Source organism: Dreissena polymorpha, chromosome 4, assembly GCF_020536995.1.
Source record: "Dreissena polymorpha isolate Duluth1 chromosome 4, UMN_Dpol_1.0, whole genome shotgun sequence".
Classification (NCBI taxonomy): domain Eukaryota; kingdom Metazoa; phylum Mollusca; class Bivalvia; order Myida; family Dreissenidae; genus Dreissena; species Dreissena polymorpha.
The window spans coordinates 42,608,112-42,629,971 of NC_068358.1; the positions used below are offsets into that span (position 1 = coordinate 42,608,112).

At 35.0% G+C, this 21,860-nt stretch overlaps 1 protein-coding gene across 15 annotated transcripts in view; it reads right to left on the reverse strand.

The window, feature by feature from the left end:
- Positions 1–21,860, reverse strand: part of LOC127879225 (focadhesin-like) — a 444,547-nt gene that overhangs the window by 107,118 nt on the left and 315,569 nt on the right. For all 15 annotated transcript variants that reach the window (XM_052425945.1, XM_052425946.1, XM_052425939.1 and 12 more), the window contains 3 exons: positions 14,808–14,895; positions 11,216–11,406; positions 4,131–4,267 (listed from right to left, as the gene is read on the reverse strand). In XM_052425945.1, the coding sequence (XP_052281905.1) occupies positions 4,131–4,267; positions 11,216–11,406; positions 14,808–14,895 (416 nt within the window). The remainder of the gene's footprint in view (positions 1–4,130; positions 4,268–11,215; positions 11,407–14,807; positions 14,896–21,860) is intronic.

Consider the following 21,860-nt stretch of genomic DNA (forward strand, 5'->3'; position numbering starts at 1 on the left):
AGCATATGGCATAAGACCCATTTTTGCATGATGTGGCTCAAATCAATAATGCAAGCATGCAGCAAGTTTGACAGATTACTTGAAAAGCTAATTTTCATTCATACAGCCAAAGGACATTCGCTATATTTTCGCAAGTCAGTAGGTTGTTTTATAGTAACTGTTGTTAAACACTGGATCAGTTTAATTTCTGTTTACTTGTACTACCATTGTTATGTCATCTGAATTGAAGAGTGACAATTCAGATGACATAATTAACGATGGTAGTACAAGTAAACTATCTGTAGAGTAAATTCTAAATAATCTTTCCACCATACGTGTGCTGGAAATAAAAGTGTCATAATTTATCATTTAAGACAGAGAATGCGATTTTGTACACATGTCTACTGCAGACAAACACACAATGTATGAAGGGGTTACTTCAAATACAACACAACCAAGTGAAATGCCAAGATCTCATCTTGAGTAGGTTAAAGAGTCATCTTAATACTTGAGTTTACATTGCAAGAAAAATACATTGTGGATAGGATCAGCTGCAAATCAGATTTTTCTTCCAGATATTGATGATGCTGCAATATTAATCTAGCGATGGGTTCTAATTGTGAGATTATCAAAAGGATTGGTGTGTGGGACTGTTTCCTCTTCTTCTTCTTTTTTTACATTTTATAAATGTATTATCAATACATGCAGTACAGCTTGAAATTCAATGTATTTAAATTGCAAAAACAACCGGTTTCATAAACAAGAGCTGTCACCATAGGATGACATATACCCCCTATAAACGCTTTGATAGAAGTTATGAGCATATTTCAAAACCTAAACGCAGATTTCGAAACCTAAACGCTGACCCTTAGTTCAAGGTCAAGGTCTCAGGGGTCAAAATTTGTGTGTGTATTGAAAAGCCTTGTCCATATACACATGCATACCAAATATGAAGGTTATATTTCAAGGGACATATAAGTTATGAGCATTTTTGGAAACCTAAACGCAGATTTCGAAACCTAAACGCTGACCCTAAGTTCAAGGTCAAGGTCCCAGGGGTCAAAATTTGTGTGCATATGGAAAGACCTTGTCAATATACACATGCATACCAAATATGAATGTTATATCTCAAGGGACATAAAAGTTATGAGCATTTTTCGAAACCTAAATGCAGATTTTGAAACCTAAATGCGGACCCCAAGTTCAAGGTCAAGGGCACAGGGGTAAAAAAAAGTTTTTTTTGTATGGAAAGGCCTTGTCAATATACACATGCATACCAAATATGAAGGTTATATCTCAAGGGATATATAAGTTATGAGCATTTTTGGAAACCTAAACGCAGATTTCGAAACCTAAACGCTGACCCTAAGTTCAAGGTCAAGGTCCCAGGGGTCAAAATTTATGTGCATATGGAAAGACCTTGTCAATATACACATGCATACCAAATATGAATGTTATATCTCAAGGGACATAAAAGTTATGAGCATTTTTCGAAACCTAAATGCAGATTTTGAAACCTAAACGCGGACCCTAAGTTCAAGGTCAAGGTCACAGGGTAAACAATTGTGTGCGTATGGAAAGGCCTTGTCAATATGCACATGCATACCAAATATGAAGGTTATATCTCAAGGGACATAGAAGTTATGAGCATTTTTCGAAACCAAAACGCAGATTTTGAAACTTAATGTGGACCCTAAGTTCAAGGTCAAGGTCAAAGGGGTCAAAATTTTTGTGCATATGGAAAGGCCATGTCCATATACACATGCATTCAAAATATGAAGGTTATATCTAAAGGGACATAGAAGTTATGAGCATTTTTCAAAACCTAAACACAGATTTCAAAACCTAAACGCAGACCCTAAGTTCAAGGTCAAGGTCACAGGGGTCAAGGCATTGTCTATATACACATGCATACCAAATATGAAGGTTATATCTCAAGGGATATACATGTAGAAGCTATGAGCATTTTTCGAAACCTAAACGCAGATTTCGAAACCTAAGCGCGGACCCTAAGTTCAAGGTCAAGGTCACAGGAGTCAAAATTGTTGTGCGTATGGAAAGGCCTTGTCCATATACACACGCATACCAAAATGAAGTTTTCATGTGAAGCGACATAGAAGTTATGAGCAAACCTAAACGCAAAGTGTGACGGAATGACGCACAGACGGACGCTCAGATCACTATATGCCCTCCTTCGGGGGCATAAAAAAGCATCTATTATTGTCATAAGGTCATATAACATACCAAAACCATATACAGTCCACTCTCGTTATCTCGACATCGGATATCTCGATATGTCGATGTAAGCTCAATGTCCCATTTTTTTCCCCTTCTGTATCTATATAAATAAACATCACTTATTTTGATTTTCGTTATGTCGAATAATTCGATATGTCCATATAAAATATTGTCCTGAGGCCCGATTTCACATGTATTTACTGTGGTTTATCTCGATGTGCAAATAACTGTCCCAGTGTCGGCAAAGGTGAGACATTTATTCTTTGATACTTCACCGGCCCGCTTTGCCCGGCTGTTCCCGATACTGTGCGGTAGAAAATTGATCCATTAATTGCATCTATGATCACACGTGTGAAATGTCGTAAGCCATTAACACTTGGGTAAGGCCTGTCACTTTAACATCAATTAACTGCAATAAATACACAGCCTGCCGAAAGGCCGAAAGACTGAATTCTTCAAGCCTGTATCTAGATCTGGGGATGTTGAGTAATAAAGATAATAAAGACAAGACTCAAAATGGCTTTTCATTTTTGTTTGATCCTGTACTAATAATCAATTGAACTTTGCATTTCAAACTACAAAATGTACATGTACAGTACAGTATTCCGGAACGTGATTTACGCATGTTCAGATGGAAAACCCTTGTCTTTATTGGACCTCAATTGCATCATAACTTTAAATAGCAACATAACTGCATGTTTACTCGACAGTTTAGAAAAATTATAACCGCCTGTCTTCATGCAATTCAGTAATTCTTAAAATGCCATTTTAAGCATTTAAATAGCAAAATTAATCATGCCTCGTAAAAACACGTAAATATCAGGTAGAAAGTATTATGCCACACGGTGACAGCTTTAGTTAGACCACTTAGCAGGTATTTAGATGTTAAAAACAAGGTAAATTTTTGTCTCACTTTTTCTTTGAAAACGCCTAATGGGATATCTCGAACTTTCCTTATCTCGATATTTTTTCTTGTACACGCCGACTTCCAGATAACGAGAGTGGACTGTATGTATTTATCATACATGAAATATTGAAATTTTCCTTTCAATCAAATAATTATGTGATCAATCATGTCTTACAAAACAACCAATTGGAAAATAACGAATGGCATTATCAGCATACTTACTAAGACAGCTGTTTATCAGCATACTTACTGAGACAGCTGTTTATCAGCATACTCACTGAGACAGCTGTTTATCATCATACTTACTGAGACAACTGTTGATCAGCATACTTACTGAGACAACTGTTTATCAGCATACTTACTGAGACAGCTGTTAATCAGCATACTTACTGAGACAACTGTTTATCAGCATACTTACTGAGACAGCTGTTTATCAGCATACTTACTGAGACTGCTGTTTATCAGCATACTTACTGAGACTGCTGTTTATCAGCATACTTACTGAGACTGCTAGTTATCAGCATACTTACTGAGACAACTGTGTATCAGCATACTCACTGAGACAGCTGTTTATCATCATACTTACTGAGACAGCTGTTTATCAGCATACTTACTGAGACAACTGTTTATCAGAATACTTACTGAGACAACTGTTTATCAGCATACTTACTGAGACAACTGTTTATCAGCATACTTACTGAGACAGCTGTTAATCAGCATACTTACTGAGACAACTGTTTATCAGCATACTTACTGAGACAACTGTTTATCAGCATACTTACTGAGACAACTGTTTATCAGAATACTTACTGAGACTACTGTTTATCAGCATACTTACTGAGACAGCTGTTTATCAGCATTCTTACTGAGACAACTGTTTATCAGCATACTTACTGAGACAGCTGATTATCAGCATACTTACTGAGACAACTGTTAATCAGCATACTTACTGAGACAACTGTGTATCAGCATACTCACTGAGACAACTGTTTATCAGCATACTTACTGAGACAACTGTTCAGCCAGCCTTGAGAGCCAATCAAGGGCACTTTGCTTCGAGAACTGTCCTGCCAGTTTCACCCATGCAGAAGAAGGATGCTCCATCCCTGGAAGACTGGCTTCCGACTCCAAACCATCACAGACCTGCGTAAAACATTGGCATTTTATATTTTCCAGTAGATATTTTGTGGATATTATCTAAATGGTGTAAAAAGACCAACAGAACAACCATCCAACAGACAAACTGAAAGGTGCAAAGAAAAATACACCCACATTATGACATAAATGATACCAAATTCTTGTATCACAATATTTCCTGAATTTAAATTTTAACTATATTTGATATGATGAGATCTCTGTTTTAATATTTATATGTCAAGAATTATTCAAATTGGACTAAATTCGTGATAGTTTAAAAGCTAATTATGAACTGATGAGCATTAAAATGTTGTATCTGAAGTTGATAGGTATGAACAGCACAGAAATAAAAGTAGCTTTACACTAAGCTTGCAATTTTATTTAATAAATAAAATGATGCTTTACAAATAACTTTCTTTTCTCAATTGTAATTTGAAACCCAGCAAGCTTCTCAATAATTTTCATTTGATAATTAATGTTTCATGTCACGTTAACAATTCTGCAGATTGCTGTTTTTTGTATATTAGAAACAGCTTTCTGACAAATACAAAATTAATCTTTACAATGGTATCAATGTTAACACAACTCGTTTGGAATTAATTGTAATGAAATCCTAATGAAATTTTCCCTTTGAAGTCTCTTCCCAAAAAGATGCAGAAAACTTAGCATTGTGACAAATACAAAGTTAATCTTTAAGACATTGCCCTCTTGGTGGTATCAATGTTATCACAAATAGTTTGGGAGCAATTTTCCTGTGCATTAAACCCTAATGCCATTCCAACACAGTTGCAGTAAACAGCATTGTCCAGTTCCAAAGTAAAGCTCATTTATACTTAGTTTAATGGAACAGTTTGCTATTTCTGTGGTATTTGCAATCATATGATGATGTGTTTCCATTCATATAACACTTCTGGGGCTGAAAGCTAGATATCAACAATGCTTTTGTAAACATAAATTGTGACAACCTTCTCTTAGACTATTTCAATTAACAACAAATGCACTGCTTTCCTAATGTTGATAATTTTTTGCAAAACACCATGTTTCTCCAATATTAATGGTAATTAAAATACTGATGTAACGTATTTAAGGAGTTTATATCATTATAGTTTATCACTACATGATCATATGTGAAGTTAATTTCCATTTATCCAAAAATTGACCTTAGACATCACATGCTGAAAGGTTGACCTATTTAACACCATAGAGCACATGCCATTTGGACAAGTTTGTGACAAGAAATTTTTGATGAGCAGAAAATTAATCATAAATGAGTTGAACTTGTGTTGAGAAACATTTAATGGCCTATGAATGTACTAGATAAACAATTTACATAAGGAACTAACCGTCAAGTCATATTTTGACCTTGCTCACTGTTATGAAGCATAACTCATATCCAAGAAAAGGTGTAAATAAGATTAAAGTGTATAAATACAGATACAATTAAGTTCTGAGGACTATAAATGTTCTAGTCGAATCCAAAAAGGGCTCCCTATTGGCAACTAGACGATCTAGCAAAAAAGTTTAATTAATCCCATGCCATTTCTAAAAAGACAATTTTATTGTAAACTCAATCTATTTTTAGTCGTGGTGACCTTGACCTTGGAGATATCGATGTAACTCTTTCGCGCGACACACCATCTAATGATGGTGAACAAATGTGCCAAATGATTTTAAAATCTCACAATGAACGACAAAGTTATGGCCCTGACAAGCTTGTTCCGCCCGCTAGCCAGCCAGCCCGCCCGCCGACATTCGCCAATCTAATAACAAGTTATTTCCTTCAGAAAACCTGGTTAACAACTGAAACTAGAGCTTTGTCACAGATGTGACGAATACCCCCGATGCCGCATTGACACAGGATATTTTGCATGTTGTCTTCACAAATTACAGCGGACACCATGCTCAAAGTTTAAAACGCACTAAGTGACCCAGTGACCTAGTTTTTGACCCAGCATGGCCCATCTTTACACTTGGCCTAGGCATCATCGAGATACCACTTCTGACCAAGTTTGGTGAAGATCGGATGAAAACAACTAGAATTAAAGAGCGTACACTTAATACTCACCGACCGACAGACAAGCTTACTCCTATATACCCCCCTAAACTTGGTTTAAGTGGGTATAATAATTAGATAATACAGTACCACAGACATTTAAGGCATGTCATTATTCACTTATTAACAAATATGATTTCATGGACATTTTAAATCCTCATTTCAAAAAGGTTTCTGTAAAGAAATAAGACAGCATATTATTGATTATGTAAAACTTGGGAAGTCAGATTAAGGAAACAGAAGTTCTTCAGCATATAAATGACATCATACAACCCATAACTAATAATACTGAACTGCATTTATGAAACATGTGTTGGCATAAATGGAATTTCAGAGGCAAATCTGCATACAATAATCAAATCTCAGAGAGATTAAGCAATAGAAATAATGCCACCATGTCAATCTAATTCTGTCTCAATTTGATCTATCACAGATTTTCACGATTATGATCATTTATTTGTAAGATTTATTCTATAATAAATGTAATTTCTGTCTGGCATTTAAATAGATAACAAGGGCTGTTTGTAAAACATGCATGCCCCCCATATGGGCTGTCCATTGTACTGGCAGCCATTGTGTGAATACGACTTTTGTCACTGTGACTTTGACCTAGTGACCTGAAAATCAATAGGGGTCATCTGCAAGTCACGATCAATGTACCTATGAAGTGTCATGATCCTAGGCAAAAGCGTTCTTGAGTTAGGCCAGAGTTTTTAATAAAATGATTTTCGGATTTTTTTTCTAAAAGTGTCGGGTAGGAGGACGAAAAAAAAAAAAAAAAAAAAAAAAAAAAAAAAGATGGGTGACTCATTTTAAAAAAATTATGGTATGAAGTTCTTTTTACTAAGCAACCACAGTGATTTTTTTCAAACATGTTGATGTGCAAAATGATCATAATCAGACTGAAGGTCTTGGTGTGCAGTTTTTAAATTAGTTTGAATTTTAAAAATATCTTAAATATATATATATAAGTTCAAAAGTTATGCAATCTTTTCACTTGTCTATAATAAACTTTTTGGTGATTTTTTGATTATTTTTTTTCACAAGGAATCCATATGTTGCATTAAAAATACTTTATCACCACAAACAACCAATAAGCTATTGAGGTTTAAAAGAAACATTTATAGTTTATTGTCCAGTAAAAATCAATACCGCAGACAAATACAAATAGCATAATAAAACGCTTTACAGGGGTTTCACTGACCCAAAAAAGGTTGATGCCACTTTATCGCGGTGTGAAAACCGCCCGTAATTCAAACTTAATCAATAAGGACAATCATTTAAGGAACCTAACTACATTAATGAATAAAGGCATTTACTATATTTTTATTACTCTGAGAAGTATGTTAATACATAAATAACAATAAGCATCTTCATAAGTCTTAATATTAAAAGCTTTATTTTTATATAACAAACATTTTTTCCACTTGATAAACCAGATAACCAACATAATATATAGTGTTAACAATATAAATGTAACAGTATGCTGCATAAATGTTTCAGAATTATTTATTAAAACCTTAAGACTCACACAAATATATATCATCTGAAAGGAAAAATAAATCAAACATCAGAAAATAAAGCATCTCAATTCAAATTGTTAAACAGTTTATACATTTGGTCATTTGGAAATGATATACATAAACTTCTGTTTATTATCTAATTTCACAAATTCTAAAACAACACCTTTTGTTAAAAGGAATTTCTGTTAGTTGTGGTGGTTGATTTCCAGGTTCAATTATTAAAAATGAATATTTTTTCACATCTTTTTCTTGACAGAAAGACCCAGGATAATTGCCACCATCCATTCTTGTTAGCTGAAATAACACAAAACATATTTGTACAAACTATATACAACAAATCAACACATAAATGTCACTAACTTAATATATGTCCGAATGTTAACATATCCGAAATATAGTACATCGAGTGAAGGACCTACTTTTGATTTCAGAAATAGTTGGTATCTTAATTAAAATATATCGTTCCCAGAACATTTTAATAATGGAACTGTTAAACACAAATGCCTGTTGTAACAAGTTAACATGTGTTTTTTTCATGGTATTGATTAAAGAAATAGCGTCCCTAATAATCGTTATAATTATTGATCTTCAGGACAGTTTATCCCAGGATAACATAATTGATAGTTCAATGTCATAAAGGAGCTGTTAATCAGATAATAACCCCCATAAACTTGACTATGTTATTTGGACATTCATGGTTTGAAATCGTTTTAGAAACTGTTGATTTTGCGATTTTTGAACTTTTGGTACGAAACAATTTGGAACAAAACCAAAGTTTTTTACTCATTGAAAATAACAAAAAAACACATATTATATGCACAAATTCGTCACTACAACTACATTAAACAACACATAAAATTTTATTCTCTAAAATATGACCGTATTTGTGCGTAAAATATGGAATGTATAAAGTTGATAGATGTAAATGGGTTTCGCATTTCGAGCACCTGTTAAATTAAAATCGTTCTTTTCTTATTGCTTTCATAATATTTTTTAGTCATTTTAATTCTATCAATTTTATAAAATTGTAAAGAAATAATAAAATATTTACTTACAAATCGATTCCATTCAGGATTTTATTTGACGGTTGCATAATTACTGGGAAATTAGCAGACTTTGCTGATGAAAGCGTTGTAGCGTTCATAAACTTCTTGCACAAACAATGATGGCGTAGCTGTTGGTAAATTCCAGCACATGTACACGATGAAGGAGGTTCGCGTATTAATGTGGGTAATTATAACTGGGTTTATTATGATGATTTATAACTCATTTGAACTTTTTCTAAAACCCCGCAAGCGTTTCGTGTTAAAAAGCCACCTTTTGGCATCCGAAAAAAAAAATTTAATTTTTTTTTTTGGTTTCGTCAAAAATTGGAGTCGGCGGGTCCGAAAATCATTTTATTAAAAAACTCTGGCCTTATCATCCGAAAATCATTTTACTATTTCGGGTCACCGTGACCTTGACCTTTGACCTTGTGACCTCAAAATCAATAGGGGTGGCATCTGCGAGTCATGATCAATCTACCTATCAAGTTTCATGATCCTAGGCATATGCGTTCTTGAGTTATCATCCGAAAATCATTTTACTATTTCGGGTCACCGTGACCTTGACCTTTGACCTAGTGACCTGAAAATCAATAGGGGTCATCTGCGAGTCATGATCAATCTACCTATAAAGTTTCATGATCCTAGGCATATGCGTTCTTGAATTATCATCCGAAAATCATTTTACTATTTCGGTTTTTCCACCAACCGGAACCATTTTCGAACTCATCCAAGATATCATTGGGACAAATCATCTGACCAAGTTTCATGATGATCGGACAATAAATGTTGCCTCTAGAGTGTTAACAAGGTTTTACTAAAGCATGATATATAGCCATATTAGGAAAAATGACCCGCCCCCTGGTGGCCATGTTTTTTAAGCAACAGAAACCATTTTCGAACTCATCCAAGATATCATTAGGACAAATCTCCTGACCAACTTTCATGAAGATCGGAAAATAAATGTGGCCTCTAGAGTGTTAACAAGGTTTTACTATAGCCATATAAGGAAAAATGCCCCACCCCCTAGCAGCCATGTTTTTCAACAAAACAGCATCATTTTTGAACTCATCCAAGATATTATTGGGCTGAATCTTCTGACCAAGTTTCATGAAGATCAGACAATAAATGTGGCCTCTAGAGTGTTAACTATAGAGATTTTACTATAGCCATATATAGCCATATTAGGAAAAATGCCACGCCCCTTGGCAGCCATGTTTTTTTAAGCAAACGTAACCAGTTTCGAACTCATCCAAGATATCATTGAGACCAATCTTCTGACCAAATTTCATGAGGATTGGACAATAAATGTGGCCTATAGAGTGTTCACAAGGTTTTACTAATAGCCATATTTAGCCATATAAGGAAAAATGCCCTGCCCCTTGGCAACCATGTTTTTTAAGCAAACGTAACCATTTTCAAATTCATCCAAGATATAATTGAGACCAATGTTCCAACCAAATTTCATGAAGATTGGACAATAAATGTGGCCTCTAGAGTGTTAACAAGGTTTTACTATAGCCATATAAGGAAAACTGCCCCGCCCCCTGGCAGCCATGTTTTTCACCGATCTGGACCATTTTTGAACTTGTCCGAGATATCAATGAAACCAATGTTTTGACCAAGTTTCAGGATGATTGGGCAAAAATTGTGACTTCTAGAGTGTTCACAAGGTTTCCCTATAGCCATATAAGGAATACTGCCCCACGTTGTGCTCAGGTGAGCTAAAAAATAAATTATTATTTTTATTTGTTGCCATAGCAACCACAATTTTTGACGTAGGAACAAAATGAATTGATGTGCATAATCTCCAAATTGCCATCTGTCCATGTTTCAAGTTTCATGAAAAAATATGAAGAACTTTTAAAGTTATCGCAGGATCCAGAAAAGTGTGTTAAACAGACTGAGAGACAGACAAACAGACAGACAGACTGACACACAGAGCGCAAACCATAAGTCCCCTCCGGTTTCACCGGAAGGGGACAAAAATCAAGGATCCAGCAAGCTTATATTTGTTCGAATTCATTACAAAAAGGGAGTTAACTGAACCTTAGTTAAGGTAAATTTACTGAAAACTGTGTGTGTTTTTTCATCAGCAATTAATGATAATCAATTAAGAATAATTCAAAGCAAGAAAAAAAAGCTTTTTTTTCTCATACATTAGAATCATCATTTGAAGCATCAACTTTCCCAAAAAATTATCTTTACACCAGATTTTGTTCTTCTCATTTACCAAAATTGCCATAGTTACAGTCTAGGTTCCTATCATTTTTTTTGAAAAGTCACTAAACAACTTAAACAAAATAATTATTCTTTAAAACAAAAACAAGATTACCAATCTTGAATATTGTTTCCTTTGCTCTATGAGGACAAGGAGCTCCGAAGCAAGTGATGTCATCATTTTGTGTGTTGGTGTCACAGCAACATTTGAGGGAAGTGCCAGGATGTTGATGAGAGGCAAGTACAGGAAACCCTCTGTACACCGGTTTGCTTCTCCAGCATCATTGGATTTCAATATAGACTTGGCTGAATAAATATGCATGTACATATTACAAAGATAATTACCATTTAAGATATCAATTGAAGCATATAAAACACAATTTTTTGTTATGAACCTTGCCCTGTGACTTTTACTTCTTTTTACTGGTTACCAAACAAATACTATTAACACTTATAATAATTATGTGAAGTTGGAATAAGACACCAACTTGGGAATAAATTATTTCTTTTCAACTGTGCATAATATGCAGTTTTACATGTTGTATTTAGTAAGTTTGACCAATTATAATTAAAATAGATGCTTGCATATATATAACAGCTTCATTTAAATTGATTTTACAACAAAACTGGATTTTTTATGAACTTTTGTTTAATCCTCATAAATAAAACTGTGTCTATGCCCCGCATGAACACAGTTTTAAAATACAGTTAAAATGATAAAAATACAATCACTGTTAATGAAAAGGTCATGGAAAATTGCTTATTAAGCTTAAAGAATATAACAAAATAGTCATTAGCCTTGCCCGACTCTAAATTTGTCAATTGATGTCATTCTTTGGCCATCAACACACAGGGCAAGTGTCCCCTAATGTTTGAAAAGCATACAATAACATGAAAATGAATGTTTTCAGTAAATTATTGATATCTAAGATTAACTATTAATTATTCACAAGCAAAAATGTATCTTTTGTATTATGCATGAATAGAAATAGAAATTTCACCAAATAATCTGTATACATAAATCATTGCAGATGTTATTCACCAGGTGCAATGCTCTGGTAATTCAAGCCATTATTTGAACTACCAGTATGTATTTGTGCATCCTTAACCATGTTTGACATCTAGATTTTGAAGATATGATCAATTGTAGCAAAAATTAGTAAGTTTGTGGCTTTTACCAATAACTGGCAAAGTGGAATTTTTGAAAGCAATAAATATGTTAAATTACTATAATTGACAACAATTTCAACCAAATTTGTTTATGTTTTTGACATGTTTTTTACTGTCAAGTAAACAGTTTTCTCTTGCATTTATAAGGATAACAAGTTTATTTCACTATAGCAGGAATTCTTAAGACAGCTAGCATTCATCAAGCCAGAAGCCTCACAGATTTGATTGCATACTATATATCATTAGACTTGCGTGTACATTTAAGTATCTAGCATACCAAAAAAGCCTGGACAGTCAGTTAAGACTAATCAGATACTGAACTTTCTGCCTAGACTAGACTTCTTTTACACTAACAATTCCATTAAAGCAGGAAGTTTTGTTCCTGAAGCATGTGTTGAACATGCTTTAAGCCTGGCATTTCCAGAGCGCAGCTCATGATTTTATTGTGTAAAAACTCAATTTTTGGATTCATTAGCTCATAAAAAGCAATTTTCTATCGACAGTTTTACGATTGATAATACACAATACACTTTCAAAGCCACTGATGAGATATATTTCTTCATTTGCTATTTGTTAAACACATACCAAAATGAAGAAATATATATACCCGTCTATCCTAGGTGGCCATCAATATTATTCAAGAAATCTGACCTCCACAAATAGGCATGCAACATAACGATGTATGTTGCATCAACTTGCATGTATTACATTAAAATTTCAAAAGTCCAAAATGCACACATGTGTGAAAATCACTTGAGAATATAAAATCTTTATCAGACTACCTAAGAATGTTTAAGAAGAATAGAAGAAGCTAGAAATGTGACACTGACATTAATGACCCCTCCCCCCCCTATAATTATACCCGCAACATATTCAGACAAAATTCCTTTATTTAAAATCATGTAAACATTAATGTAATTTAACTGTGACAGTTTGAGTGAGATCAACTTAATTGAAAAAGGGGAGGTTGAAAAAACAAATTGTTTATTTTTGGTGTTTTCACTTATCATATACGCTTATATTTGTTAATGCAGCATCAACATACTAAAACAATATCACGGAAAGAGAAAAACAAGGGCTGTTTGTAAAACATGCATGCCCCCCATATGGGCTGTCCATTGTAGTGGCAGCCATTGTGTGAATACGTTTTTTGTCACTGTGACCTTGACCTTTGACCTAGTGACCTGAAAATCAATAAAGGTCATCTGCGAGTCACGATCAATGTACCTATGAAGTGTCATGATCCTAGGCAAAAGCGTTATTGAGTTATAATCTGAAAATCATTTTACAATTTCGGGTCACCGTGACCTTGACCTTTGACCTTGTGACCTCAAAATCAATAGGGTTCATCTGCGAGTCATGATCAATCTACCTATGAAGTTTCATGATCCTAGGCATATGCGTTCTTGAGTTATCATCCGAAAACCATTTTACTATTTTGGGTCACCGTGACCTTGACCTTTGACTTAGTGACCTCAAAATCAATAGGGGTCATCTGCGAGTCATGATCAATCTACCCATGAAGTTTCATGATCCTAGGCGTATGCATTCTTGAGTTATCATCCGGAAACCATTTTACTATTTCGGGTCACCGCGACCTTGACCTTTGACCTAGTGACCTCAAAATCAATAGGGATTATCTGCGAGTCATGATCAATCTACCCGTGAAGTTTCATGATCCTATGCGTATGCGTTCTTGAGTTATCATCCGGAAACCATTTTACTAGTTCGGGTCACCATGACCTTTACCTTTGACCTAGTGACCTCAAAATCAATAGGGGTCATCTGCAGGTCATGATCAATGTACCTATGAAGTTTCATGATCCTAGCCCCAGGCGTTCTTGAGTTATCATCCGGAAACCACCTGGTGGACGGACCGACCGACAGACCGACCTACCGACATGTGCAAAGCAATATACCCCCTCTTTTTCGAAGGGGGGCATAATAATGCATTTGAATATCAACAGTACTTTCGTTTGAAAACTGATCATGCATGTACGATGTGAACCTAAATTTAGTTTTAGTGCAGATTCGTTAATACGAAACAAAGACACAATTTTGTTTTATGGATCATTTCCGCTTAGAGGACTGGGTGAGTCACGTAAGAATATCGAATATAAAATATATTTTTATAAAAAAACTGGTAGCGAGATGAGCTGCAGATAATTGATCAGTAACCACATTTTAACTAACTCTTTTGACCTGTTATTTCTTTTCAGCTCAATTCAACAGTGAAAAATGCCCATAATATCACTTTAATAACATAAAGTTTGGGGGATATAATTATATTCTACAGAGGAAAAACAGACAAAAGGCCATTATTCTACCAACACTCATCACAGAAATAATTCCTTTCTACACCATCATCCACAAATTAAGGTCATTAAAATGTGCCAATTTATAGAGATCTTTGGCAGCATTATATAGCATAAAACTAATTAATGCATGAGGCCGGTTTTATAGTTTAAGGTACGTCATTCTTAAATGAAATGCATCATAAACTCTTTATGCCAACACAAACATGCAGCTTGCGTCACCTAGCAACAGAAGGACCACACAGTCGTCCGGAGAGGCCCTTAAGAGAACCTCTGCCAAGATCCCACAATGTTCATCTCTGCACAGGATCTGGAACAAACATTTTATAATCATCATAATTATGTTGCCTTTGAAATTCCAAAATTGACATAAATAAATACAGGTCTTTTGATAGATATATTACATAAACTGGACGCTTGCAAAGTATATTGCTTTAAATGTGAAATGCTACAGAAAATGCATGGAAAATTGAAGTTTTATTTTTCTAAAAGACCCAATGGGAAATCAGATTGATGGCCATTTTACTTTTGTGTGAATAGTTGCTTCAGCTGAATATTCATTGGAACACTCACCTATCGATGGAACTGAATCATATTTGAACAAGAGACAAAATTGTCACAAAACCAGGTTTTCAATGTGGGAAAAAAAAGTCTGATAAAAGGAAACAACCCAAACTGAACTGATTGTTTATAATTAACCCTTTTTGTTTCAAAATAAATCTATTTTTAGTCGTGGCGACCTTGACCTTGGAGATATTGACGTAATTCTTTCGTGCTACACACTGTCCCATGATGGTGAACAAATGTGCCAAATGATTTTAAAATCTCACAATGAATGACATACACTGTAACTCCAATATAACGCGCTCCGTTATAACGCTGAATCCAATATAACGCGGGGGGTGCTTGGATCCCATTCTTTCTCCAACCTTCCATTTGATTTCTGATTCAAATCCGTATTATGCAACTTCATGTATTTTCAGACAATTCAAAGATGGCAGCAATCACATGTTGATTGCTTTATTCAACCGTCCGTTGAACCGATTATAATCGCCTCGAGGTTAAACAACACCGACAGCTAATTGGTGTTAATCTGTTGTGTAATGTCAATAAAGCTGTGAAAAACTCACGTGCCAGTGTTTATTACATGTATTCCTCATCAGAGCGGTTCAGTGCGATAATTTCCATAAGTTAAGTGCAAGCGGGATAGTTATACAATTAAAGTAATTCAAAACGATTGAAACATTCTTACTTTTATATGGTTGCAGTTTGACTATATTAAATGAGCGGCTGCGAAATATACTGCCCACTGTATAAAACAACTTTTTCTGTCATTTCATTATCATTCTAGTATTATGTCATTTAATCTTTCAGTTCGTGTTTAAGAAATTAAATAATGCAGACCATTTATTTACATGCGAACGCAGTGTACCGGTAATTGTTAACAGAGTTTCACTTTCATTTTCGCGCGGTATCAGAAGGTCCCCGGGAAACCCGTTTTTTGCATAAAACAATTTTTGTACATGAATCGTATTGCATTCAATCTAAATTTAAAGTCGCTCGTCCAATGAAAGCTCTGTCCCATAATGCACTGTACTCTTAACACTTCTGAAAATGGCATATATGCGTACAGTTGTGTTTACGAATTTCTTAAACGTAAGTATATCGTCATTAATAATCAAGATTATTATTTTTTAAGTGATGTTGCAATTTTATTGGATCATCAGATAAATGTGCACATAAGAAAAGCGGTATGTATACTGTTATCGATACGATTCGGTTTATATGCATGTATTTGCGTCAACACAGCATGGCAATATACATGACGTATATTATAGGCTATTCTACACCTGGTTTTGTTTATAGCGCCCTGCAGTAAATGAGCTCAAAAGTTATAACGCTGATCCGTTATAACGCTGTTTCGCGGCTTGGACACCATTGACCGCGCTATATTGGAGTTACAGTGTAGTTATGGCCCGGACAAGCTCATTTATGGTCATATTTTACCTTTGAACTCAAAGTGTGACCTTGACCTTGGAGATATCCACGTAATTCTTTCGTGCAAAACACCATCAAATGACGTTGAACAAATGTGCCAAATGATTTTTAAATCTCACAATGAACGACAAAGATATGGCCCGGACAAGCTTGTTCCGCCCGCAAGTCGACATTCGCCAATCTAATAACCAGTTTTTTCCTTCGGAAAACCTGGTTAAAAACCTGGTCTATTAATTAAAACAAATGTAAAAAATGTCTGCTGAATGTTGGACTTTTTCATAAGATGTATTGGTAGAGGCTTTTCTCCAAAACTGTCATGAATATGGCTGCTTTTGGTCATTCACTTAAGTTACGATATGTTTGTCAACATCAAGTTTTACCCATCAACCAGTAAGGAAATAAAAGACGATTTGATGTACATCAACTATTCAGTCCATCTGTAATAGCGCATGGTTTACTAGAAAAACAACTACAAAATCTTCCTTTCACTGCGAATTTCTGGCAAAAATATATCAAACAAAGTCTTTAAAGATCTGCAATTAAAAAGTTTGGTATTTTCAATATTCCACTTTTGGACTCAAGGGTACAACTTCTGGCTTTATCCAGCTATTCTGTCACTACCAGCACTACAGACTCGCCATTAAAACTCTTGAAGAATGTCATACAATAATATACCGACTATCCTCCCCAGATCCTATTGAAAGCTGATCAATGCCAGTTATTTAGACAACATCCCCAAGGAAATGTATTTTTACGCATATTAAGTGTAATTATTGGCCAAAAAAAGAAGATTAAGATAAAAATGATCTCATGAAAATAATCCATCTCAAAGTGTACTTAATGATAATTTGCACCATACTTTTTCTGCTTTTAATAGGCATTTATTGTGCATTGAACATGCATGACAAAGTCGAAACAAGACCGCTCATCTATTTTCTTTTTAAAGGTGAAGGGACTCTCATTTTCAATCACAAAGGAGGGAGGGGTGGAGTGAAGAGGGGTGCATTGTGTGGGGGTGTGGACATTTATTACATTATCTTCCAAAAATGCGAAAAAAAGGAAAAAAAGAGGGGGGGATTTGGGTGGCGGGAGGGGGGGGGTGGGGGGGGATTCTTGGGTGCGATGGTTGGACGGTATTTCAAACATAAAATAATCAAAATAAATAGTTTTTTAACCGTTTAAACAAAAAAAATGGGGAGGGGGTGTGGTGGGGGGGGGGGGGGAGGGGTATAGTGTGAGGGTGTGGTGGTCATTTGTGAGATGATGTTAAAAAAAAATAAATAGGGGGGGGGGGAATTCAGGGGGGGGGGGGGGCACAGGCGATGGTTTGGGTGGAGTCTATTGTGGTATGTCAGGTAAGAGTAGTTTTGTCAAAGTATCAATCAAATCTAATCATAAATAAAGAAGTTATGGCAATTTTAGCAAAATTTAATAATTTGACCTTGAGAGTCAAGGTCATTCAAAGGTCAAGGTAAAATTCAACTTGCCAGGTACAGAAACCTCATGATAGCAAGTATTTGAAGTTTGAAAGCAATAGCCTTGATACTTAAGAAGTAAAGTGGATCGAAACACAAAATTTAACCATATATTCAAAGTAACTAAGTCGAAAAAGGGCCATTATACCGTAAAAATGACATCCAGAGTTATGCAACTTGTCCTTTTACTGTACCCTTATGATAGTTTGCGAGTGTTCCAAGTATGGAAGCAATATCTATGATACTTAAGGGGTAAAGTGGACCAAAACACAAAACTTAACCAAATTTTCAATTTTGTAAGTATAAAGGGCCCATGAAATAATAAACCATTTATTCAACAGAGAAAATAAATGTTTGGAACTGCTTCTGAATAAACTAGTTCATAACAAATTAGATCAACATTTTAATTTTAGTGGATAAACATAAAACAGTTTAATGGCTAAAAATGAACCATCTTAATGGCTAAAAATAAATGATTTTTATAGGTTAAAAAAACAAATATACAAAGGAACTAACCTTTGTGTGCAGCCAAAGATATAATTAGAAACAAGGATATCAGTAAAACTGATGGATGCTCTCCAATGATGCTTTGTCGATAAATGGTTTAACTGTGTGGAAAAAAGTGTGACCATGAGAAAATCTATTATTAACCTCTGTGACCTTGACCCCAGTGACCTAAAACCTCATCAAAAAGGTAGAGGTTCATGCAAGGTACCAACATCCCAAATATATAAGAGATCGGTCAAATATTGAAGGCGCTATGAGACACTGTAACCAATCTGCGACTTTTAGAAAATATATTATTAGCCTCAGTGACCTTGACCTTGACCCCAGTGACCTCAAACCTCATCATAAGGTAGAAGTTCATGCAAGGTACCTACATAACAAATATGGAAGAGCTCGGTTAAGTATTGAAGGCGCTATGAGAAACTGTAACAAAAGTGTGAAGGAAAATCTATTATTAGCCTTGGTGACCTTGACCCCAGTGATGTCAAACCTCATCAAAAAGTAGAGGTCCATGCAAGGTACGTACATTCCAAGTATGTACGAGATGAGTAAAATATTTAAGGCGCTATGAGAAACTGTAACAAAAGTGTGAAGGAAAATCTATTATTAGTAGGGATGTCAACGAATATCCGAATATTCGGTCACGGACCGAATATTCGGATACTGTTTTCCGAATCGAATATTCGGAAGAAAAAATAAAAAGTCGAGTAATTTCAAAGACTTTGTATTCGTAAACTTTGATTGAAACATTGTCAAAAAAGTTGTTCCTCGTGTCATAATGTTTATTCCGGTTGGCGCCATAATGCGTCGCTATGGTGATGACAGTATACCGGTCATAAATCCCGCTAACAAAGCCAGACACTTTGTGTCAAAATTATGATAGGTGCAAATCGCGTCTGCAATCAAAACACCGACCTGCACTTGATCCAATGACTCGAATAACATTTAAAATTATCAAAGATTAAATGAGTAAAGGAAAAGCCAACTTTGTGTAAAAAAACACAAATAAGACCGTATGGCAATTAAAACACCGACCCGTCTTGATCTTATAACTCGAATTACATTTAAAATGATGAAAGATTAAATGAGTAAAGAAAGAGCCGACTTGGCGTGAAAAACAAAACAGATCGTATGGTTATAATCACGTTGTCAAATCAAAAAAGCTTTTAGAATTTTTTTTACTCAACCTCTAATGAGTATTTGCGTATCGTATGGTCCAAAAATTAATTAATTACTCAATATTCAATCAGGTATTATACTTAAAGAAATGTTTTTGGTATTGCACCCTCATTTAATTGAAAATAGTATATATGCTACACGCATAAAGTAAATATCTGTCAAAGCAAAATGCCACCTACGCCTTCCGCTGCTTGGAAGTATTTCACGACATCATCCGATAAGAAGTCGCCGATCCAAGTGTCTTTTAAACGTGGCAACTTTAAAAGAATGACTGTTTAGTCTGTTAAACAGGTTCAAAGTGTGTTGTGGCTATGTACATAATTCGTTTAAGTTCAGCTTTAATTATATGTAGATCTAACTGTTTTGTCATGTAATTATTTTGTTGTCATGTAATATTATGTTTCTCGTTCTATTGTTGATGTACGATATTAATAGTTTAAAAACAGTTTTTGTCATTCAATTTTAACAATAAAAAGTAATCAACAAGATCAGCTTCGAATTAGCGACGACAACGCTGTGTCAATATTTAGTCACTTCCGATGAACTTCCGGTAAAAACAAAAGTAGAATTCACGGAGTAATGGTACGGTAAACAAAGTAGACTTTTTTCCAACAGATGTTGACCGAATATCCGAATATTCGTTCGGAAGGGTGACCGTCTATTCGAATACCGAAATCGGTATTCGTTGCCATCCCTAATTATTAGCCTTGGTGACCTTGACCCCAGTGATGTCAAACCTCATCAAAAAGTAGAGGTACGTACATTCCAAATATGTACGAGATGAGTAAAATATTTAAGGCGCTATGAGAAACTGTAACAAAAGTGTGATAGAAAATCTATTATTAGCCATGATGACTTTGACCCCAGTGACGTCATACCTCATCAAAAGGTAGGGTCCATGCAAGGTACCTACATGCCAAATATGTAAGAGATCAGTAAAATATTGAAGGCGCTATGAGAAACCGTAACAAAAGCATTATGGAAAATCTATTATTAACCTCGGTGACCTTCCCTTGAACAAAGTGACGTCAAACCTCATCAAAAGGTAGAGGTCCATGCAAGGTACCTACATGCCAAATATGGAAGAGATCGGTAAAATATTGAAGGCTCTATGAGAAACTGTAACAAAATTGTGACTAAAAATCTATTATTAGTCTCAGTGACCTTGAAGGCGCTATGAGAAACCGTAACAAAAGCATTATGGAAAATCTATTATTACCCTCGGTGACCTTCCCTTGAACAAAGTGACGTCAAACCTCATCAAAAGGTAGAGGTCTATAGAAGGTACCTACATGCCAAATATGGAAGAGATCGGTAAAATATTGAAGGCTCTATGAGAAACTGTAACAAAATTGTGACTAAAAATCTATTATTAGTCTCAGTGACCTTGACCCCTGTAACGTCAAACCTCATCAAAAGGTAGAGGTCCATGCAAGGTACCTTCATGTCAAATATGTAAAAGATAGGTAAAATATTGAAGGTGCTGTGAGAAACTGCAACAAAAGTGTAACCGAAAATCTATTATAAGCCTCTGTGACCTTGACCCCAGTGACCTCAAACCGCATACAAAATGTAGAGGTCCATGCAAGGTACCTACATGCCAAATATGGAAGAGAATGGTAGAGTATTGAAGGTGCTATGAGAAATTGTAACAAAAGTGTGACGGAAGTGTTAAGGAAGTAAGTTAGAAACCTCAAACTGGCAACTATATGCTCCCCATATATACTACTCACAATTTGCTAAAGATCACTTTTTATAATATGTGTAATTTGAAGTTCATCCCTAGCTAGATTCAGCCAGCGTCACGCATTATTGACGAATATTAATAAAAAAATAATAAAAAACACACATTCTAATATCAAAACATGCAAAATAACAATTTAAATAAATTACATTGAAGATAATGTGAAAATAAAAAGTGATCCTTAGCAAATTTATTTTAATATAAATATATATCAGTGTGGTGAAATGGCCGAACTGTCATTAGACCGTATTAACAGTTTGGTACCGTACCTTAGAAAATGCTGGGAGCCAGAGTGCCTACCTAGATCTGTGAAGAAAAAGTGTTATTGAATTGTTACTGTTACTTTATCTGTTTGTATCCTGTCGAAGGCAC